Here is a 20,136-nt window from a genome sequence, read left to right as displayed (position 1 = left end):
CGTGGTAAATTGTAACGCAATACTTGTCGTTATAGCACAGTTTAATGGCTTTATAAGAAAGTGCTTGAGGCCTTTGAAATTATGTTATACAGGTCACTTCGTTATACAGGTCATGCAGCTCACAATAGAACTGGGACAGAATTATTTGTATGTTTATAAGTCATCTCGTTGTAGAGGTGCTTGTCTGTAGTGAGAGCTCAGCTCTGTTTGTTCCTTGGACTACGAATACAGCTTTTCAACAAGCACTACTACTAATGTATTAGTGTTTCGAAATGCTGTATGCATATGCTACTGTTGTTGAGTGAAGAGAAAGACAATGATGTGCACATGAAAGATGGATGGTGGCACCACTTTGATAATGCAGAAGCAGCTAGCTCCTGTTGGCATAAATCTTCATAATCTGTCTAGCCAATGGCCGATAATTTATTTATTTATTGACATAACTGCAAGGTCCATAGGGCATTGCAGAAGGCAGTTGGGCAAACATGTACAGAAAATGCACAAAAGGAAATATGGCAATAATGCAAGAGTAAAAAATAGATTCCAACACACATTCAATTAAACTGCAAAATGAGTTATTTTAGAGAAAGCTGGCTACATTGCATTTGAATGTAGAATAAAATGCACATGACCAATGTTATTTGATTTTCTTGTAGAATAACCGACTCCTGCATCATCTTAAGTGCCCTGTAAATACTTGAGTGTGGTAGTCTCTTGTGTTAATTTTAATGCATTAGCATTAGGAATGTCAACGTGGAAAAAGTGTATGTGCGTGGGAAGCTGGTAACGTGGTAGAGGTAGAGAGGGGATGGGAGAGTGTGAATGAATCTATGTACATGCATATATATATACACACACAGTCTACACTTGTTACTACGCGCCTGCGTACAACAGTCTTTCGAATATAACGAACCATATTTCAACCTTAGTTCTACCTATTAAGGCTAAGAGAGCGATTTTGTGCGCGACGGCTTTGAGCGACAAAACAGGCCGTCGCTTGAACAGATTGCTCGGTCTTGTCGCTCGATCGCTCGGTTCTACAAATCTGGAATTCGTCGCTCGTCGCCCGGAACTACTATGAGCGACTAGCCAATAACGCGAAGCCGGAACTTGATGTACATCACTCAAATACTACTGATTGTCTCACGGAAGGAGCAAACGGTTAAATTTTTATATGTGTAAGGATAAGGACCTACTGCGAGACCCTCAGAAATATTTTATGCTGCTTTTTACAGTAAAATACATCAACTTAAATTATTAAAGCCTGCATCACACTAGCTTCAGCGCATATATTGCTACCCTCATACCGGCAACACCGAGGAGACGTCGCTCAAGATCATTGCTCGAATAGGGTAGGACTTGTAGGCGTTGAGCGAACGCGACAGCCATCTCCATCGCATCGCTTGCCGCTGTCACGTGCATGATCGCTTGCATGTGTTTATACTTTAATGCGATGAAGTTTGCTTTTAACGGACCGCACCGCAACATACTATCGACTACAGTGGACGAAATTGGCTGCAAAAGCGGGGTGGAAGCACGCCGTCTTTAGCGTGCAAGGCGCGCAGGGGAGGGGTTCTACTCTGGTGGCTGCTGTTAACGGCGTGGCCGCGCGGGCACCAAATCTTGAAAGCAATCTGCGATGTGGACAAAGTGCACCCAGTTCCGGTAGCTTTGCATGTGCTGTGCTTTCGACGTTTAGTTTGCGTTGAAGCGAGAGACGGCATGAAGGTCAATTCGCTGGCTGCTGCTGCCACGCTTATCTTAATTTACTATTGCAATCGATGCTTTGCCTTTCAGGCGAAACTGCGACTTTTTTTGTTTGCTTTTTACTCTGGACGTTCGTACTCACTCTTGGCAATAAAGTTATTAGACATTGGGACGAAAGTTTCAGAAGTGAGGTGTCTTGGATATTACGGACTTCGGATAAAGCGGACGTTTTTTGTCGGATTATCAGGGTCTGTTGTAATGAGAGTTGACTGCACACACACACACACACACACACACTCACACACACACACACACACACACACACACGCACGCACGCACGCACGCACGCACACACACACACACACATGGTGTCCCACATAACTTGAGCCAAAGTTTAAAAAAGTAAAGGCACTGTGGACACGAGTTGAAATGAATGCATAATGTTGCCACTGGCCTAGAGTTACTCAGGCTATACTTTATTTTCCCTTAACTAATGGATTAGTTATGTTTAATTAATCAACTTTTTAAGTTTTGGCTGCAGACCTCAAGTGTGATGCGCAAAGTTGTAGAGCACCTTGGGAAACCTCTCAATAAATTGTTTCCAACACGATATATCTCACGTGGTCCTTTTTTCTGCGTTCCAAAGAAAGCCAGCGAAATATTAAAATATATCACGTGACGGGGCGCTTGCGCACTGTTATTGTGCTGCTCTCAAGTGTGCGATGGATGAACAAGGTTGGTTGCAGCGAGACTGGCCCCGTAACAGGCGTTATGCCTGGTGTAGGTATCTGTGCATGTGGCTCTTATCACATGACGGTGCAAATGCATGCTGCTGGCCAAGCATTGTCGAAACGATAAAGCGCCTAAGGCCACGAAAAAGAAAAGACAAAAGCTGCATTTTGATTCTGCTTGAAAGAAGGAAAGGGCGAAGCGCGTGGGAACGATGGAAGATGATGATGGCTGCTACAATGTTGCCTTTGTACACAAGTGACCTTGTAGTAGTTTTTAAATTGGACGATGATGCTACAACTTAGGGCTCGAATAACAATGGATGAATCACACAGGGACAAAACTAACTAATGGTAAAAAAGAACCTTGGCTATATTCAAGGAAGACTACGCATGTCTTCTTCAGACAATGACTCTTTTCGCACTGGCCCCATCTGCTCTCCTTCTCGCGCTTGCTGTCTACCAGACACCGCCACGTGACACCAATGCCACTGCGTGGTTGCAGTATCAGGTGGCCGCGTCTGGCTTCACACTTGTGCACCGTGACCGGTGCATCAGCCCCTGAGAGAGTGCGCTCGCAGGCTGTTCCAGTGTACCGGATGTAGATCATACCTTATGTACCTCGTTTGAACCAATCCCAGCAAACTGCAATATATCCAGTGCTCCTCAGGCGCCCATATCCCTGTGTGTTCTCCACAGCAATGCTATTTGGCTGTGACCACCGTTGAGCAGCAGATACGGCTTACTCCATTGAGGAAAGAGTGGATATGGTTTTGGCTCTAGGTGCATCAAGTGGACATAGAAGGCGTGCGGTGCAGTTGAGCTATATCAATGCTGGCATCCAGGTACACGTCCGAGCTCAATGACAATTGTGCATGCATGCAACACACTGAGACAGACTGGGACTTCTACGAAGAAACGACCTAAATCTTCAATCCTGGGTGAGGACATGGAGACAGATATTCTGTCAAAGTTTTCTTCAGACCCACATGCAACTGTTCGTAGTGTGGGTGCTGAAGCTGGAGTGTCAAAGTCTTCAGTGTGGAGAGTACTTAAGAGGAGGCAACTTCATCCATACCACGTGCAGCTGCGCCAGACGTTGTAGCCCTGTGATTTCCGAAATCGAAAGGACTTGGCAAACTGGTTTATAGTCGAGACGCAAGAGGACCCAGGCTTTGTCAACATAATACTGTGGTCCAACGAAGCTACCTTCTTGCATAGTGCCCAAGTAAACATCCACAACGCTCACTATTGGAGCAACGAAAACCCTCACTGGGTTTTGAAGACACATCACCAGTATCAGTGGTCGGTTAATGTGTGGTGTGGAATTTACAGTGGCACTATCATTGGCCCCGTGTTTTTTGATAACACGCTTAGAGGCAAAAGATATGTCAATGGTATCCTTGATAGGGCACTTGAAGATTTTCTTTGCAAAGTTCCATTGGCTAAGATCAAGGATATCTGGTATCAGCATGATGGTGCTTCCGCGCACAGCAGTAGCAAAGCTTGCAAATGGCTGCATGAAGTATTCCCGCAGTAGTGGATTGGATGGCATGGGCCCATTGCTTGACCGGCACAGTCGCGAGATTCTACTCCCCTCGGTTTCTTTCTCTGGGGCAACGTCAAGGATCAAGTATGCCGGACGCCAACCACAATATCAGAGAACCTAAAAGAGAAAATAAGACAAGTTAGCAACTCCATCCCTGATACCATCATCAAGAACGCCTTGGAAAATGGGCCTATGAGATGCCAAATGTGCATTGCAGCAGATGGTGACCTCTTCAAACATGCATTATAATCAAAGGGCGCTTTTTGGATTGAAGGTAACCGGAAAATAATTCCGGCCCCTAATGCCGCCTCCCCACCCAACCCCATTACACTCCATCAGCAGGCTGCCAGCTCTTGCCCATTTCAAGCATAAAAAAATAAAGCCATGCTCTTGTTCTCTTTTGTCTCCTTAGAAGCTTTATCACTTCGGCATCGCTTTGGCCAGCAGCACGCATTTGCACCTTCATGCAATAAAAGCTGCATGCCCAGATACCTACACCAGACATAATGCCCTGTCACGGGCCAGTCTCGCTGCAGCTGACCTTGTTCATCCATTGCATGCTTGAGAGCAGCACAATAACAGTGTGCAATTGCCCCGTCACATGGTATATTTTTCATATTTCGCGGGCTTTCTTTGGAACGCAGAAGAAAGGACCACGTGAGATACATCGTGTTGGGAACAATTTATTGAGAGGTTTCTCAAGGTGCCCTACAACTCTGCATGTCACACTTGGGGTCTGCAGCCAATACTTAAAAAGTTGCGTAAGTAAACCTAATTACTCCGTTAGTTAAGGGGAAAATAAAAAAAATAGCCTGAGTAACTCTAGGCCATGCTGACATTATGCATTCGGTTCAGCTCCCGTCCGAAGTGCCTTTAATTTTTAAAACATTGGCTCAAGTTATGTGGGACCATCTGTATACTATAGTGCAACTGACAGTGACCTGCTCCAGACCACTGCCAGCGTTCTGTTTACTGCACTATACTGTTATACAAAGGACTGAAGACGAAGGCTGACACACATGTGCACACATGTGTGCCAGTCTCCCTTTCTTGTCCTTTGTATAACAGTACAGTGCAGTAAACAAAACTATGTCATACCAACTATCCCCACTTTAAGTCTTATTGAACCACTGCCAGTTTCAGTTCGCTCCTTGAAGAGGCAGGACAGGTGTTGAAAGAGTTTACGAACAAAACTTTACAATATGGTGAACACGGTTTAAATCATAGATCCGGGACCTCAAAGAGGTGTGAGGTAATGCAAACGCATTTTCATTGTATATACAGCTAAATTGCCACTAATTTTTTTAATGTCACAATTTCGCTTTGTGCCGCAAATATTTTCTGCTAAGCTTTCTCCACAGAATATTTTATTCCAATGCGACCCTTAAAAATGTTGTTCCATCCGATGTCGTGCATATCGTATATAGTACTGATCATTCCAGAAGGGTTGATGTGCCCCTTTCTCAAAAGACTGGAACCGAGGTACCTTCCTGCCTCCATCACTGCCGCCTCTTAGCTATAACACATCCACCAATGCTCATATTTATACTTGTCCCTCCTCCTCTGTGCAACGTCTTCAGTCAACCAAGAGTATGACAATAAACATTTCAAAAAATTCTTGTGTGTTATGGAATGTAGCACGACAGTGGCAAAAGCAATTTGTGTTACAACCACGACATTGTTTCAGGGAGTTTCCAACCTGTTCGTAACCTGCTTATTTCATTACTCCCCAATGTGTCGATCCTGACTTTTGCAACCTCTATTTCAGTATACAATGAAATCCTGATAATTCAAAACCCCCTGATTTGAAGTGACAGAAAATTCAAACTGCCACATTGGTCCCGGCAAAGTCTTATGTATTCGGATGAAGAAAAGCACCTGCGAAATCGAACTCTAAAAACTGAAACGGTTATTTCGAACAAAATGTCGCTCTCATGGACTGCTTTTCGGACGAACCTAATCCAAAGTGAAGATTCAATACTGCCACTAACTACCATAATGGCATATCCCGTAAAAATGACAAGAGGTGCAGGAAGCTGAGACCACAATGGAGCAAGCAGAGTGGCGTGCGCTGTCCTTTCTCATCGTGCTCAAGAGGAGCAGAAAGGAGTGCCCTGGCGTGCACTAACCTACGCCTGCCCCTCCCCCATCTCCTGGCGCGCACTTGATCACATTAGAGTGTTTTAGCGTGTCCGGTATTACGGTAAATGCAAGTGTACTGGTCGTTTTACTGGTTTTACTAGTGAGTGCCAAACGTGAACATCCTGCACGGTGCAGCCAACTGGTGGTGCAGAGCTCAACCAGAAAAGTAAAGCTAATATTGTATAACCAAGTGTATTTTACTTTGCAGCCTGTGTAAGTTTTTGGCAGCAACAAGATTACGCCGCTGCTGAAAATTTACGCTACCAGCCAAGCAGAATACACTGGGTTAATGCATTATTAGCTCTGCATTTGTATAGTTGAGCTGTGCATCACTAGGTGGCTGCACCATGCAGGCCGTCCATGTTTCTGCTTCTGCTTATTCAGTAAAACGCCCCAGTCTACTTGCGTTTACTGTAATAGCAGGCACGCTGCGAGGACGCTCGACTCACGCATCCCCTGCCCTAATGTTTTCTCTGCATGGCTCGCGCGTAGCTAAGCGCGGGCAGTGGTCAGTGTGGTTGCAGCATATTATGAGAGCTGGCGTGAGTATTGTGCTGCTAAAGCCAATACTCACCAATAGGAGGGGTTACTGGGCCATGAAAGCAAGTAGGCTCTACCTCTTTAGCTTAGATTTGGGAGCCGCGTAGACGCTTCGTGCGCTCGCCCACCATTCGTGGGACCGTCCTGCGAAAGGCTTAGGTGCAGGACACCGGAATGGATGAACACGACCGTTCGAACATGACACCGTTAGCGTGACTGTCCACATGAACGATTAGGCGTTGGTGTCCAGCATGGAAGCGAACATGTTCGCTCGCTATATGGTTGCAGCGAGTCAGACTTGCTCGATTTGTCGGTCGCTCATTGGCATGTTCTATGGGCAGTGATTCGGGTAGCAGGCATCAGTGTATGAAAGGCGCAATAAATGCCCTTTTGATTGTTTGCACTACTGTGTTGTCATTCCTCTGTCCCAAGAGCAAGTGTGAGACCCCCACAACGCTAAAAATTACCACATGCTCACCTTCGCGCCCCTCCTAGGGTGCCCTCAATCATGTAATCTCAGACATTGGGCATGCAGGACGGTGCGCATAGAGCCAGTCCTTTTTGGCTCACCCTTGCATGTTTTCCCTTGCACCCACAGCGAATGGTGTGGGAGGCACGGTCTTGTTGCATTGGGACTTTATACGAAACTTAGGCTTCTTCTGGCACATGTTGTGCGCCGATGGAGGAAAAAGCAGTTTTTCTTCCCAGCACAAGCCCAGCACCAGTTTTGGTTTTGCATGCTGTACTGCACAATTGGTTGGGTGCTACATTTAAAGGGGCTCTCCTTAGTACAAGCTCCATTTTATTATAACGAATTTCTGGTCCCTCTTGGAGTTCGAATCAACGAGATTATACTGTATTTGCATGCTTCCGTTGGATCTGACTCGTATGTTAAAACAGCTTAAGTGATAAGTCAGATAATATTGTGTAATGATATCTTGCAGATTAGTATATTTACACTGTCAGCAAGTAACACACGATCTGCTTGCAATATACATTTCAGTTTGCCTTGTCTCAGAAATACACTATACAGCAGGAAACTTAGTTTACCAGCACTCTTCCCCAGAATTCTGTATTTGCTAATCTAAAGCAAAGTTGCAATTGAGATGTCTTATGACCTTTTAAATTGTCAAGTAATGTTGAGTTAGGAAACTACTATATTGTGAATCTGCATTAATGAGTGTTGCAATTTCACACACTTCTTTTTTTCTGTTGTGATACCAACATGTTTCATTTATATCCTTGAACACATATTAGCCCCTATAGCTATCGGTTCAATCACGAGGGGAAGTTTCTATGCAAGTTTTATAAGAATGTCATTAAACTTGAAATTTCAATCGCGAATGGTGGCTTCACCTTTACAACCATGGTCTATTAATTTGGTGCACAAGATGTTGCACCTAAACACAAAGGCATGCATGCTAACTCTCGACAGGGCCCAACAGTCAGTGCAATGTTCTTTAATCTGAAAAGTGACTGCTCCTCCAAACAGCAGTTTATACAGTGGGAAATGATAGTTTTATTTTTAACAGATGAGGGCGCACTGCGAAATTGTGATGGTACACTTCTAAAACTTGAACTCCTTGTACTTCTTTGCTGCTTTGGTGGTGTCCTGTTGCTGCTTTTTCCGTTTGTTCTGAAAAAGACAAGAGGGCAATATTTGGTCAACACCCAGGCAAAAGTACGCCATTTTGACAGCTGTCACTTCTTCCGATGCCCATTTTATCAATGCAACATAGGATGGCTCACTTTTAACAATGAAGAGACTAGGTGTTGTGTTTTCAACAGAACATATCTTTTGCAGTGCCAACTGACCAGACAGTGGAAAAAAAAAAAACTTACTATAATGTAGTATACATCTTTGCTCTTGTGATGCAGAACTGATTACACTATGAATTCCATTACTCAAGGGGTCACAATAAAAAGAACGTTAAAGAGAACTGTTAGGCTGAGGTAAATTAGTATATTATGCTCCTGGAAGTAGGCTAGTCTATTAAGTTAACCCAAACAGAACAAAACACAGGTGGCAATGCCATCTTGAAATTCCCATACGAACTCCTCCTGCAATTACAAAACTTGGATCCAACTACGATGTCACCTATATTCAAATATGTGTAAAATTCAAAATGCTTTTTAAGAAACCCCTGGACAGATTTTAACGACGAAAGTCAGTGCAATGGAGAGAAAAAAGTTAAAGGGGCATGAACCACTTTTTATCGAAGTGTAGAGAGGTATTTGAAGTGAAAATACTTTGCTACAACAATGTCATGAGAAGCCAACAAACACTGACACCAAGGACAACATAAGGGAAATTACTTGTGCTTAATAAATGAAATAAAGGAACAATAAATTATTGGAAATTAAAGTGGATGAAAAAACAACTTGCTGCAGGTGGGAACCGAACCCACAACCTTCGCATTTCGCGTGTTGTTTTTTTCATCCACTTTAATTTCCAATAATTTATCGTTTATTTCATTTATTAAGCACAAATAATTTCCCCTATGTTGTCCTTGGTGTCAGTGTTTGTTGGCTTCTCATGATATGACTAATAAAAATTGGGCCCTTCGGTTAATTCCCTTTCTTCTCGTTTGCTACAAAAAGTACTTCAATGCGTTTAGCAGAAGCGGAGTTATTGGCAATCAAGCATGGCCTGCACTGTGCTCCCATTCTTTTTTCAATGACTTGCACTGTGAAGGCTACAGCACAGTGGGGCATGCCCACAATGCTCCGCCTTCTAAATGTCACCATGGAGTGCAGTTCAAAGTTCATTGTGGATGTTAACGTAGACGCTATGACTTCTGCCTTCAGTGCTTACAACATGCTAAACATTAGCCAAACGCGCTTTTCCTCAGTGAGCCACAAAGCGCTTAGCCACTGGACTCAAGGCGGCACCCTGCAGCGGCTGCAGTATCTCCACCATGTAGCCAACCGCAGCTTTATGTCGGCTATCGGCCTATAGCAGCCGTCTAAGGCAATGACGAAATAGTGCGTCCGATGACGAAATAGTGAGTCTAGAAGAGAGTGAAGACAGGACCTTCTGTTGAAAAGAGACTGTTTGATAGAAAGGTGACTTCGCGATCCACTTGCGAGATCCATGCACTGCGTACGACAGCAAAACTTGGCTGAGGATGTTCACAGAAGCGCATGCTACCCGCAGACTGTGTTATTTCAGCAAGCCAGAAGGGTGGTTCAGGGCCCCTTTTAATTCTAGTGACTGTTGGAAGCGAAGTTTTGATTTACGGCTTGGACTAAATTGGTAAGCCTTAAAAAAAAAAAAAAAAAAAAGAACATGCGGTTTACAAATGTGTAACTCTGCAGCAAAAACAGATAATGCAGTTCTGTAAACTGCATCCGTTAGGACATTAAAAAGTGGACACGTTTGATATACGTATCAATTTATATTTTACGCGGATTCATTATAATGTTCATGACACGTTTTGCAAAAGCCCTACTCAGTGCAGTAGGGCTTTAGATGTGATGTATTTCAGAGCCATGTATAATACATCAACTTTGTCTGCTTTGGATGTACTATTACATGCAATTTACAGAATTGTGATAGAACTTCCCATTGTTGAGTTATGGAGCGGTAAACTAGATAGTCTCGTTATTCTGAATTTTGCAATTTTGAACAACCTCATTAAAATATTGACAGCCTGCTTCCTACAATCACTAGATTCTAACTTTTTGTTTTTAATATCACAAATTGTGCCAAATTTGGTGCAGTGGTTGCCATGAAAAACGATTTCTCCTTATGTCTTTACATAGGAGACTCCGAGCTAGAGTTTTGTTGGTAAAGGAGTGTCGCAATGCATTTGAAAGTTAGCAAGGAGTTGGCCAGCTCCGGGAAATTTTCCTGGCAGGAATGTGGCTGTAGGAGCAAAAATACAGGAAAATCTGTTACATTAAGTTGACATCCTTGGCACTGCTGGATTGGTGCATGGTAGTTCCTTTCCTCTGCTAATAACTAATACAATCAAACCTCGTTATAACAAAGCCACATCAAACACAAAGACACCTTTGCATGTCCAATAGTGCCCATAACCATATATATTTATTACATGCCAATATTGGCATAACACATTTTAGATTTTTTTTATCCAATGATATGTTATATCTGTGTTCACTATATTGAGGTTTGACTGCATTTTACCAACAAATTAAATGCACATTGTCTTGAAAAAGTGCTCTAGTGTTTCTCTTCATTGTCCTTCTATAGCAGAGACAACATTTGAAACAACGAGCCTCCTTAGCCTGAAGGTTGAAAACTTGCTCCATAATGAAGCGTTGGTATCGTTTTCGTTTATTGAGGAGCTTGCCTATACTCCAACTGACACGTATTGTGTAATGCTGTGGAAGCCGCACAAGAATTTGAGTAATCAAAATGTGCAACTCCATGCGTCCTGTAGTCAAGTTTCGGGGTCGCACATAACTTCCCATTTTAAACGATTTCTCAGTGCCAACGTTCATTATCGAGAACACAAAAAATTACCCAATACAGTTATATGCTTCTTTTTTCACTGGTCCTCAAGTTCCCAGAAAACACTATGCTTCAGCAACAAAGTTCTGTACATCACCTAACTGCGATTATATGGTACGTTTTCCGGCCATCAGATCCCATGTAAATAAGAAAACATGCGAGACACACGTGATCGAGAACAGCAGCAGCTTCCCCCACAGCAGCTTCCCCTCAATACTCGCCTGCCTGTCTCACGTGAGAACCAGTTTTCTATTGCAGCATTACCAAATATCCTGCCGGGTCTTCACACATCGCATTCACAGCTATCGCTGCCAACCCTAATACGAGAAGCATCTTCAGGGTATGTTTCCAGCGCATGTGGGTGTGGTGCAGTGCCGTTGGAACATACAAGCTTTTAATGGGCAATAATCCAAACGTGCCGCCCTGCTGCAGGTGGCATAAAGCAAGTGTCATGTTTTGCTCTGGTGGCATCATATTCTGGCAATGCCCACCAGTTGATTTCGCTTCAGTTTCTTGTCGCCGTCTTAAAGCATAGGAAAACGACAACGTGCATCTCGGGCTCAGGCGTCTCGTGATGCAACGATTTGTGCAATGCTTAACATTATGTCAATGTCAACTACAGCTGAATCTGTGAAATATTTTAGTGACTTCATATTGTACGTTTTCCCAGTTACTGCGTTTTTTCTTGCATTATTTTCCAAGAACGTATGAACAAGGATCTACTGCATAGTACAATTAGCCAGTACGAGCAAATTAAAGGTGGCTCGAGATGTACGCTGCAAGCTCACCTTCTGCCGTGCTGCATGTTCGGCCACCATGTCACTGAGGTCCTCCTTCGCAAGGTGAGACTGCTGCTCACGTAACGTCTGTTCGTAACGAGCCGCCATGGCGGCCGAGTCCATCTCCAGCTCACTTGGGTCCAGCGCGATCTCCACACCTCCAGACTGCTTGGCTGTCCCCGCCACTGCAGTCGGCATCTTGGGGCCCTTCACCATTGCCTGCACAGGACCCACCAACAATGCCACATGACACACAGCAAAGAAAGCCTCACTTAATACTTGCAATAAGACTGGTGGCAAGGGTGTCTTGCTGTTTCAGTCTACTGACGCCTAAACAACACCAACGAAGGAAATGGCAAGCCAATTTTAAGAGCTATTCAGAGAAAAAAAAGCTAGGCTTATGTTCACATTCATTCTAAGCTTTCATAAGGCACACTTCTACAAAGGAATGCAGCAGGATTACTAATATGAAATTAACTTGGTTCATTCAAAAAGGAATACCAAAAAATCATAAGCCATTCCACTCTGTAAAGGTGGTCGACCGGCGAAGCTGTTTAGCACACGACATGGAAGTGACACATAATTTTGAACAAAGGTATGAACTCATTTATTGTCTTGACGGGTGGTCATTATTTCACTTGAAATTGAAATCACATTCTTTGGTAATGTCAAATCGATGCACGTATGCCACTGGGTGGTCGACTGGGCCATATCAGTAAGGCATCGCAGGGGATATGTCTGCAACATTAAACGCGATACTGCTCCCTTTTTGGTACACGCACATCCACAGTGAAATCACCGACAACAGTGGTAGTGTTGTCACAGCCAATTTTTGCAAAGTGAGTAGCCATGAACTATATGGGTATGTGAGTGATTGCATATTTTGCTTGCTTACGGGGGTATGAGGCATTGCTCACAGGGGTATGAGCCATTGATGATGACAGTTTTCGACCTGCTGTTCTGTACGTTGTATGCGTAATTAGAAAGAATTTAAGCACTGTTCTCTTCACTTTGCTGAGTGCTTGTAGCCTCTGATACCGGGCTATGACCCATTGCATTTTTTGCTTGCTTACGGGGGTATGAGCCATTGATGATGGCAGTTTTTGTTCATAGAGAACAAAAAATGCACAGAACCCTGGAGGAAGAAGAAGAGGCTGCGCACGGTTGCACTGCACATGGGTTCCGCCTTTACATCGCTAAACCCTGGATAATTGACGTCAGCGCCGCCACAACCAGCCTCACTCGACTCCTTACGTCGAGAGGAACACGTGGACACCCAAAGCAATACTGTGAGTCGCTTGCTTCACGAATTACCGGACTCTGAACTTCGCAAGAGGCGCCCGCCCAGCTAAGCCTTACGACGGGTACGGTCTAGCCAACGACCTTGGCCCAGTTCGGCGCACCAATGGCCACCAATGATGGCACCGAGATGAATCTCGAGCACGCACAAATCCCACTTCCTGATGAACCTGCCGGCGGAGACTGGCTCACTGTTAAGTACGGTCGGAAGAAAACATCGACTCCCACCAATCCACCTCTCCAACCCCGACACCCATCGGTTCCCCGACAAGCCCGACTCCCACCGCTACCCCGAAATGACCTCAAGGTAATCATCCGACCCCGAGAAGGACTCAACCTTGCCACCTGGACCACGCCACAGGTTGCAGAAGGCATCAAGCTGGCATGTCAGCACCCCACTACTGAGCACGTACGGACCCTTACTGTAAGAATTGACCCAGTACAAAACATCGCTATTGCTAGCACACCAAACGAAGAGCTAGCTACGAGCATCCGTCGCATCACTACAATTCACCTGGGCGGTCGAGAATTCGCAGTCACGGCATACGTGGCGGCACCCGACAGCTCCGTCAAAGGGGTCATTCACGGCATTCCCGCAGGAACTCCCACAGAAGTCCTCCTTAACGGACTCTATGCACCTGGCCGAGAAATCTTACATGCCCGTATGCTCGGACAAACCGCTACGGTAGTGATCACATTCACTGGCAAGGCTGTACCCTTCTACGTGCGATACTACAGCGGTGAAGTGCGATGCAAACCATACCGACCAACCACGCATTTCTGCCGCATCTGCCACCAAGTCGGCCACCGGACCGATGTATGCCCAACTCCAGAAGCAAACGTATGCCCCCAGTGTGGTACACGAAACCCAACTCAGGACCACCCCTGTCACCCCCGGTGCGCCTTATGCCAGGGGCCTCATCCTACGGCTTCCAAGGAGTGCCCTGATCGACTGAAGAAGGCATCTTCAGCATCCCAAAGGACCAGCCGCCGGGACTACTCACGGTCGAAGTCTCAGTCACGTACAGACCAGCAACGGAGGCGTTCCCGCTCCAGGTCTCGCTCCTGCTCGCGGAACCAACAAGGAGGGACCCGGAACCTCAACGGACCTGCTGTACCGGGATCACAAGCGGTGAGCTGGTCAGCACGGCTTTTCCCCTCTCACACTACCCACCAAGCCAACACCCTGTCATCGCGTCTACACACAGCACCCACCCTACACAATTCTTCACCCATAAACAATACTGACGTTCAACTGCAAATTCTAGCTGAGCTAAAGGCCATCAGAGAAGAAAACAAACGCCTTCATGAAGAAAACAACAAACTTCGCACGCAGATTGCAGAACTATACGCCACTCGTACTGCCACTCAGCATTCCACACTAATGACCGCACCCTCAATGCCATCATCTTCGGAACGTTCTGAACCGATGATTCTCGCGGAATCAGCAAAACCGACAGAAATCGCACAAGTCGAGGAGAAAGTTGATGTACTGCAACGGCAGCTCCTAGCAATGCAACAAAGCATCCAGCAACTGGCAAGTGTTATTGAAGAAACACGGCTCGCAAAAGATCAGCGACGCAAGAAAGTTAGAACACTAGTACAACAGGAAGTAGAGCAGGGACACCCTGCCGATCCACCCGTCAGCCAGGACGAATAGCAAAACCAAGCACAGGAACGAAAACCCACTCATAATCTGGCAATGGAATTGTCGCAGCTACAAACGCAAGCAAGGGTCACTGAGACAGTACATAAGTAACGCCAAAATGAGACCAAGCGTAATCGCACTACAGGAAACAGGCACACACCCAACTCACACTGGCTACAACACACATACCACCACGCCTGACAGCCGCGTGGCCACACTTACAGCTAAAACGCTCACAACCACACAACACACTATAGACGGCAGTGATGTCGATCATAACCTAATTGAGATCCTGCCGCTCCAACGAGGCCGAAAGAGCCTTTTCATACTGAATATATACAGCCCACCCAAGCAGAAGCAGGCCAAGTTCGACTACTTGATGACTAAAGCGATTGGCATAGCCAAAAATAGTAGTCTGCTGATTGTAGGCGACTTCAACGCGGCTCACCAGGCATGGGGCTACACGACAGCCACATCAAAAGGCACTGCACTCCAGTACACGATACAGCAGCACCGTCTCACCATCCTCACAGACCCCGCATACCCCACACGTCTAGGAAACAGCGTCTCCCGAGATACATGCCCTGACCTCACCCTCACTAAAGGGATACAGCAAGCTTCCTGGCACAACACGGAGGAAACTCTGGGCAGTGACCACTGCATACTTGCCACCACATTGAACGTTACGCATGCACGACACCCGATAAAAAAGACAACACTCACAGATTGGACAGCTTTTCGCAAAGAGCGAGCGGATGACTCCTCAACCAGTATTACGGATCTCGAGCAGTGGGTACGAGAGCTCCAACAAGACGTAGCCAGACATTCAAAACAGATCACACTCACCACAGACATACCGGCCGTAGACCCGCACCTTCTTCATCTCTGGGAAGCACGTCGAGGCCTTGTTAGGAGATGGAAGCGCCAAAAACATAATCGTAAATTGAAACTACGTATAGCCAAACTCACGGCAACCGCGGAATGTTATGCTGAGGAGCTCACCCGTCACAACTGGCGACAACTATGCAACAAGTTGCAGGGTAATCTTAGCACGGCCAAAACATGGTCGCTGCTACGCCATCTTCTTGACCCCACACAAAGCAAGGCAATTAGCCAGCAAACAATTCAACGTATCCTGCACAACCATCCGGGTTCTGATGACGAAATCCTGGAGGAGTTGCGGGCGCGGTACATAGGCGATTTCGAGCCCGCACAAGGACAACCTCCAACCTACAGCGGGAGCGACAATTACGACCTCGACAAGCCGATCACCATCACTGAGGTGCAACAAGCACTCCATGCACTCACACGAAACACCACCCCAGGCAAGGACAAAATAAATAACAAGCTCCTGCGCAATCTGGATGATGGCACCATTCAATCTCTTACTGACCTCTTTAATCATCACTGGGAAGCGGGTACGCTACCAGCAGACTGGAAGCACGCGGACATCATACTCATTCCGAAGCCAGGCAAACTCTCCAGCTTAGAAAATATGAGACCAATCTCACTGACCTCATGCCTAGGCAAGCTTCTGGAACATGTCATTCTGAACCGGCTTCAACCTTACCTAGAATCCAGCGACCTCTTTCCCGACACAATGTTCGGGTTCCGGCCCCACCTTTCTACCCATGACATCCTTCTTCAGCTGAAGGAACAAGTCCTTGAACACATCTCACCGCACAACACCGGAGCGATTTTAGCACTCGATCTCAAAGGCGCTTTTGACAATGTGGCTCACCATACCATCCTTACAAACCTAAGCCTCACGAACTGTGGTCGTAATACTTACAATTATATACGCGCCTTTCTAAGCAACCGCACGGCCACAATAGGCATTGGCTCACTCAGAACCCCGATGTTACCTACTCGCAACAAAGGAACCCCACAAGGTGCCGTTCTATCACCCACCCTTTTCAATATTGCTATGATGAAATTACCTGAGAAACTCAACGCAATACCAGGAATCAGGCATGCAATATACGCCGATGACATCACTATCTGGACCACCACTGGTTCCGAAGGAGAGAAACAAGACGCCCTTCAACAAGCGACCGATGCCGTCCAGCAATATGCAAAAACAAGTGGTCTCCGGTGCTCCCCCGAGAAGTCAGAACTATTAGTCGTTCGACAGAAATCACGAAGAAAACTCACTGAACTACCCCAAATCACACTCACCCTCGACGACACAGAAATACCCACAGTAAACCGCGTCCGCATTCTCGGACTCAACATACAACAGGACGGCGGAGGCGCATACACCATCCAACGTCTCAAGCAGACCACCTTCCAGATCATGCGAATGGTCAGCCGTATCACCACCAGACAATACGGACTGAAAGAAGACGACATAATACAGCTCGTCCGGGCCTTGATAATCAGCCGCATTGCCTACGCTGCCCCGTACTTGCCCCTCACTCCCAAGGAACTTGATCAATTAGACGTACTTCTTCGGAAAGCCTACAAGCAAGCGCTCGGCCTACCACCAGGAACAGCGACACTCAAGCTTGAAGCCCTAGGAGTCCATAATACTATAAGAGAAATTATAGACGCCCACCTCACAAGCCAACGAGAACGACTAGCCCTCACACCAACAGGAAGGACAGTCCTAGCGCGCTTAGGCTACCCCACACACGGCAAAGGCCACGAACAAGCAATTCATCTGGCCCCCAACTTCCGGGAACACATCAAGGTAGCCCCTATCCCCAGAAACATGCACCCGGAACATCATGCCGATCGTCGCCAAGCTCGCGCAAAAACTCTACAGACAAAATATGGCAGTCTCCCCACCACACTATACACAGATGCCGCGCAGTACCCCCAGAAGGCAGCCATGACGGCCAGCGTTGTCGACTGTAACCTACAAGAAGTGGTCTCGATGACGGTCCGCACTGCCAGCGCCCTCGTAGCGGAGGAGACAGCCATCGCCTTGGCCATCACCTCTAGTCCGACCAACGAGTACGTCACAATCATTACTGACTCCCAGGCAGCTTGCCGTAGCTACGCGAGAGGCAGAATATCTTCAATCGCCCACCGACTCCTCAAACAAGCCTCCCAATTGCCGGACGTTGAAATAGTGTGGACTCCAGGACACGAGTCCCTCCGTGGAAATCAGCGTGCGCACGCTGTAGCCCGAGCTCATGCCTCCCGGGCGCCACAAGAGAGGGATACGGCCGCCTCCATGGAGCCCGTACCTTTACAATACAACGCCATACTACAACACCACAGATTGAACAGACGACAATACCCGCCTCCACACAAGACCCTCTCACGTGAAGACGCCGTAACATGGCGACAACTACAAACCAACACATACCCCCATCTAAGCAGACTACACGCAATACACCCTACACTATATTCATACAAATGTCCCCTTTGTAATGATTACGCCTCCCTATATCACACCACATGGGCGTGCCCCAACGTGCAGGCGGCCCCTCAAATACCCAACCCCACACCCGAGCAGTGGGAGGCCGTGCTGACTAGTTCGGACCCTCGTAACCAGCAGCAACTGGTGCGGCGGGCCCGGGAGACAGCAAGAGCCGCAGGAGCCCTGGACTAAGGGCGCCTCCCGCACAAGCAGAAAGACACCTGCTTGTCCTTTCTTTTTAATAAATGTTTCTCCTCCTCCTCCTGCACAGAACCCTAGCTATATACATCGTTGCTATAAAGAATTCTGATTGTATGCACAATACGAGGGGGTACCCAAATGTAACCGGAATTATTTTTCAAAAGCTACAGTAAAACATCGTTAAACCATACCCGCTTAAACAGTAGTTTCGTTTTATAAGTAGTAAAGTCAAATCCCCGACTCAGCAGCCATTGAACAAAGTGCGTTTTGTATCCGCATAACCCGTATCAGCTTATTGCATACCTATCGCTTGACATGTAGTGTTTGCACTTTTCATAGCGCAATCACAGCGGTAGGTCGACTAGGCAGAAGAACGAGCCTCAGTGATCAGAACGGCCTCCAAGTGCACTGCACAGCAAAAATGCGAGGGGAAAAAGAAAAATGAAGGCGGGGCCCGTGACGTATGCGTCGTACGATCCTTGATGTCCGGTATGGGAGAACACAGGGAAGAAATTTTGCTTGTGGAGGCTGGATGGGGCAAGTGGAGAGAGTGTCTCTTTTGGCAGTGGTGCTTACCTCCTAAAATCATGGGTTCGTGGCACTGAAATATTTTTATATCGGCTATTAATGCACCATTGGAACACTCTTCAGAGGGCATGTAACAACTTCCAGTGTATAACCAAAATTCGCTATGGGTCCTGGTGAAGGCCCTTTGAATGAAAGCAGTGGTAAGCCAGAACATTCGGCCACACGGAAACAGGGAAGGGACTATCTGGCTGACTCATGCAATACGAAAGCAACATAAAGTTTAACAAACTTACTGCACTCATGTCGTAGACGTGCGTCGATCCCATCATGGCAGCACCCACCCTCTCGGACTTCTTCTCGGGCAGGATGGTGTACAGAGCTGGGGTGTCCCCACTGTAGACAGAAAAAGAATGACATGTCAGAACAGAACCTGAGCCCAGTCATCAAAGACCCAGTGCAGACTGAAAAAGTACTATATTAGCATTTGCCTATTGAACTTTCACAAGAAAACACTACTTTTTCAGACACATCTTTCAGCATTCCATGAATACAGTTGAATCTCGATGATACGAATCTCTCGGGATGGCACGAAAATTCGTATCACTTGAAATTTGTGCCCCCCAAGAATGTAAATCAAATTGGGGAATTAAAAGGGGGAGGGGGTGTAGTAAAATGACCAACTTGGTCAAAATTTAATTTTGTTTCCACAATCCTAAGACCTTCATTATCTCATAACGAAACATTTGCAAGGAATATGTAGCAGAATTTGAGCAAGCTGTCCTAGTTTTAGTGTTATCTTCGAAATTGGGAAGAAAATTGAGCAACAGGAGGTGCTATTGCACCGCTGATCATGTGAGCGCTGCTTTCCGTTGAAGCAGCACTGCATCTTGGTATCACCGTAAACACAAGATATCGGAGATTTTGATAGCTGCAGCACTTGATTTATCCATGCAGAAATAAAAACAATAAAGAGGAAGAAAAGGGAAAACTAGTGTCGCGATTCATTACTGCAGTGGCATGGCGTGCAAGAAGTGCTCTTACTGGCTAACACGAATTTGAATGACTCGCACGCTTGTTTTGCGCAAATTTTGGCAGCAGTGAGCTGCACAATTTACGTGTTTCAAGGCCAACATTTCTGCCTGGTAATCGATTTTCTTTCATTGCTCCA

At 46.3% G+C, this 20,136-nt stretch overlaps 1 protein-coding gene across 3 annotated transcripts in view; it reads right to left on the bottom strand.

Annotated features, from left to right (window-relative positions):
• Nucleotides 1-8,110: 8,110 nt before the first annotated feature.
• Nucleotides 8,111-20,136, bottom strand: part of Sf3b2 (splicing factor 3b subunit 2) — a 58,510-nt gene continuing 46,484 nt past the window's right edge. For all 3 annotated transcript variants that reach the window (XM_075690100.1, XM_075690099.1, XM_075690101.1), the window contains 3 exons: nt 19,262-19,361; nt 11,932-12,141; nt 8,111-8,302 (listed from right to left, as the gene is read on the bottom strand). In XM_075690100.1, coding sequence (XP_075546215.1) covers nt 8,234-8,302; nt 11,932-12,141; nt 19,262-19,361 — 379 coding nt within the window. In that variant the 3' untranslated portion in view covers nt 8,111-8,233. The remainder of the gene's footprint in view (nt 8,303-11,931; nt 12,142-19,261; nt 19,362-20,136) is intronic.

The sequence above is a fragment of the Dermacentor variabilis genome, chromosome 4, assembly GCF_050947875.1.
Source record: "Dermacentor variabilis isolate Ectoservices chromosome 4, ASM5094787v1, whole genome shotgun sequence".
Lineage (NCBI taxonomy): Eukaryota > Metazoa > Arthropoda > Arachnida > Ixodida > Ixodidae > Dermacentor > Dermacentor variabilis.
The sequence above is the reverse complement of the archived record's forward strand: the minus strand, read 5'-3'. Positions and strand labels throughout refer to the sequence as shown.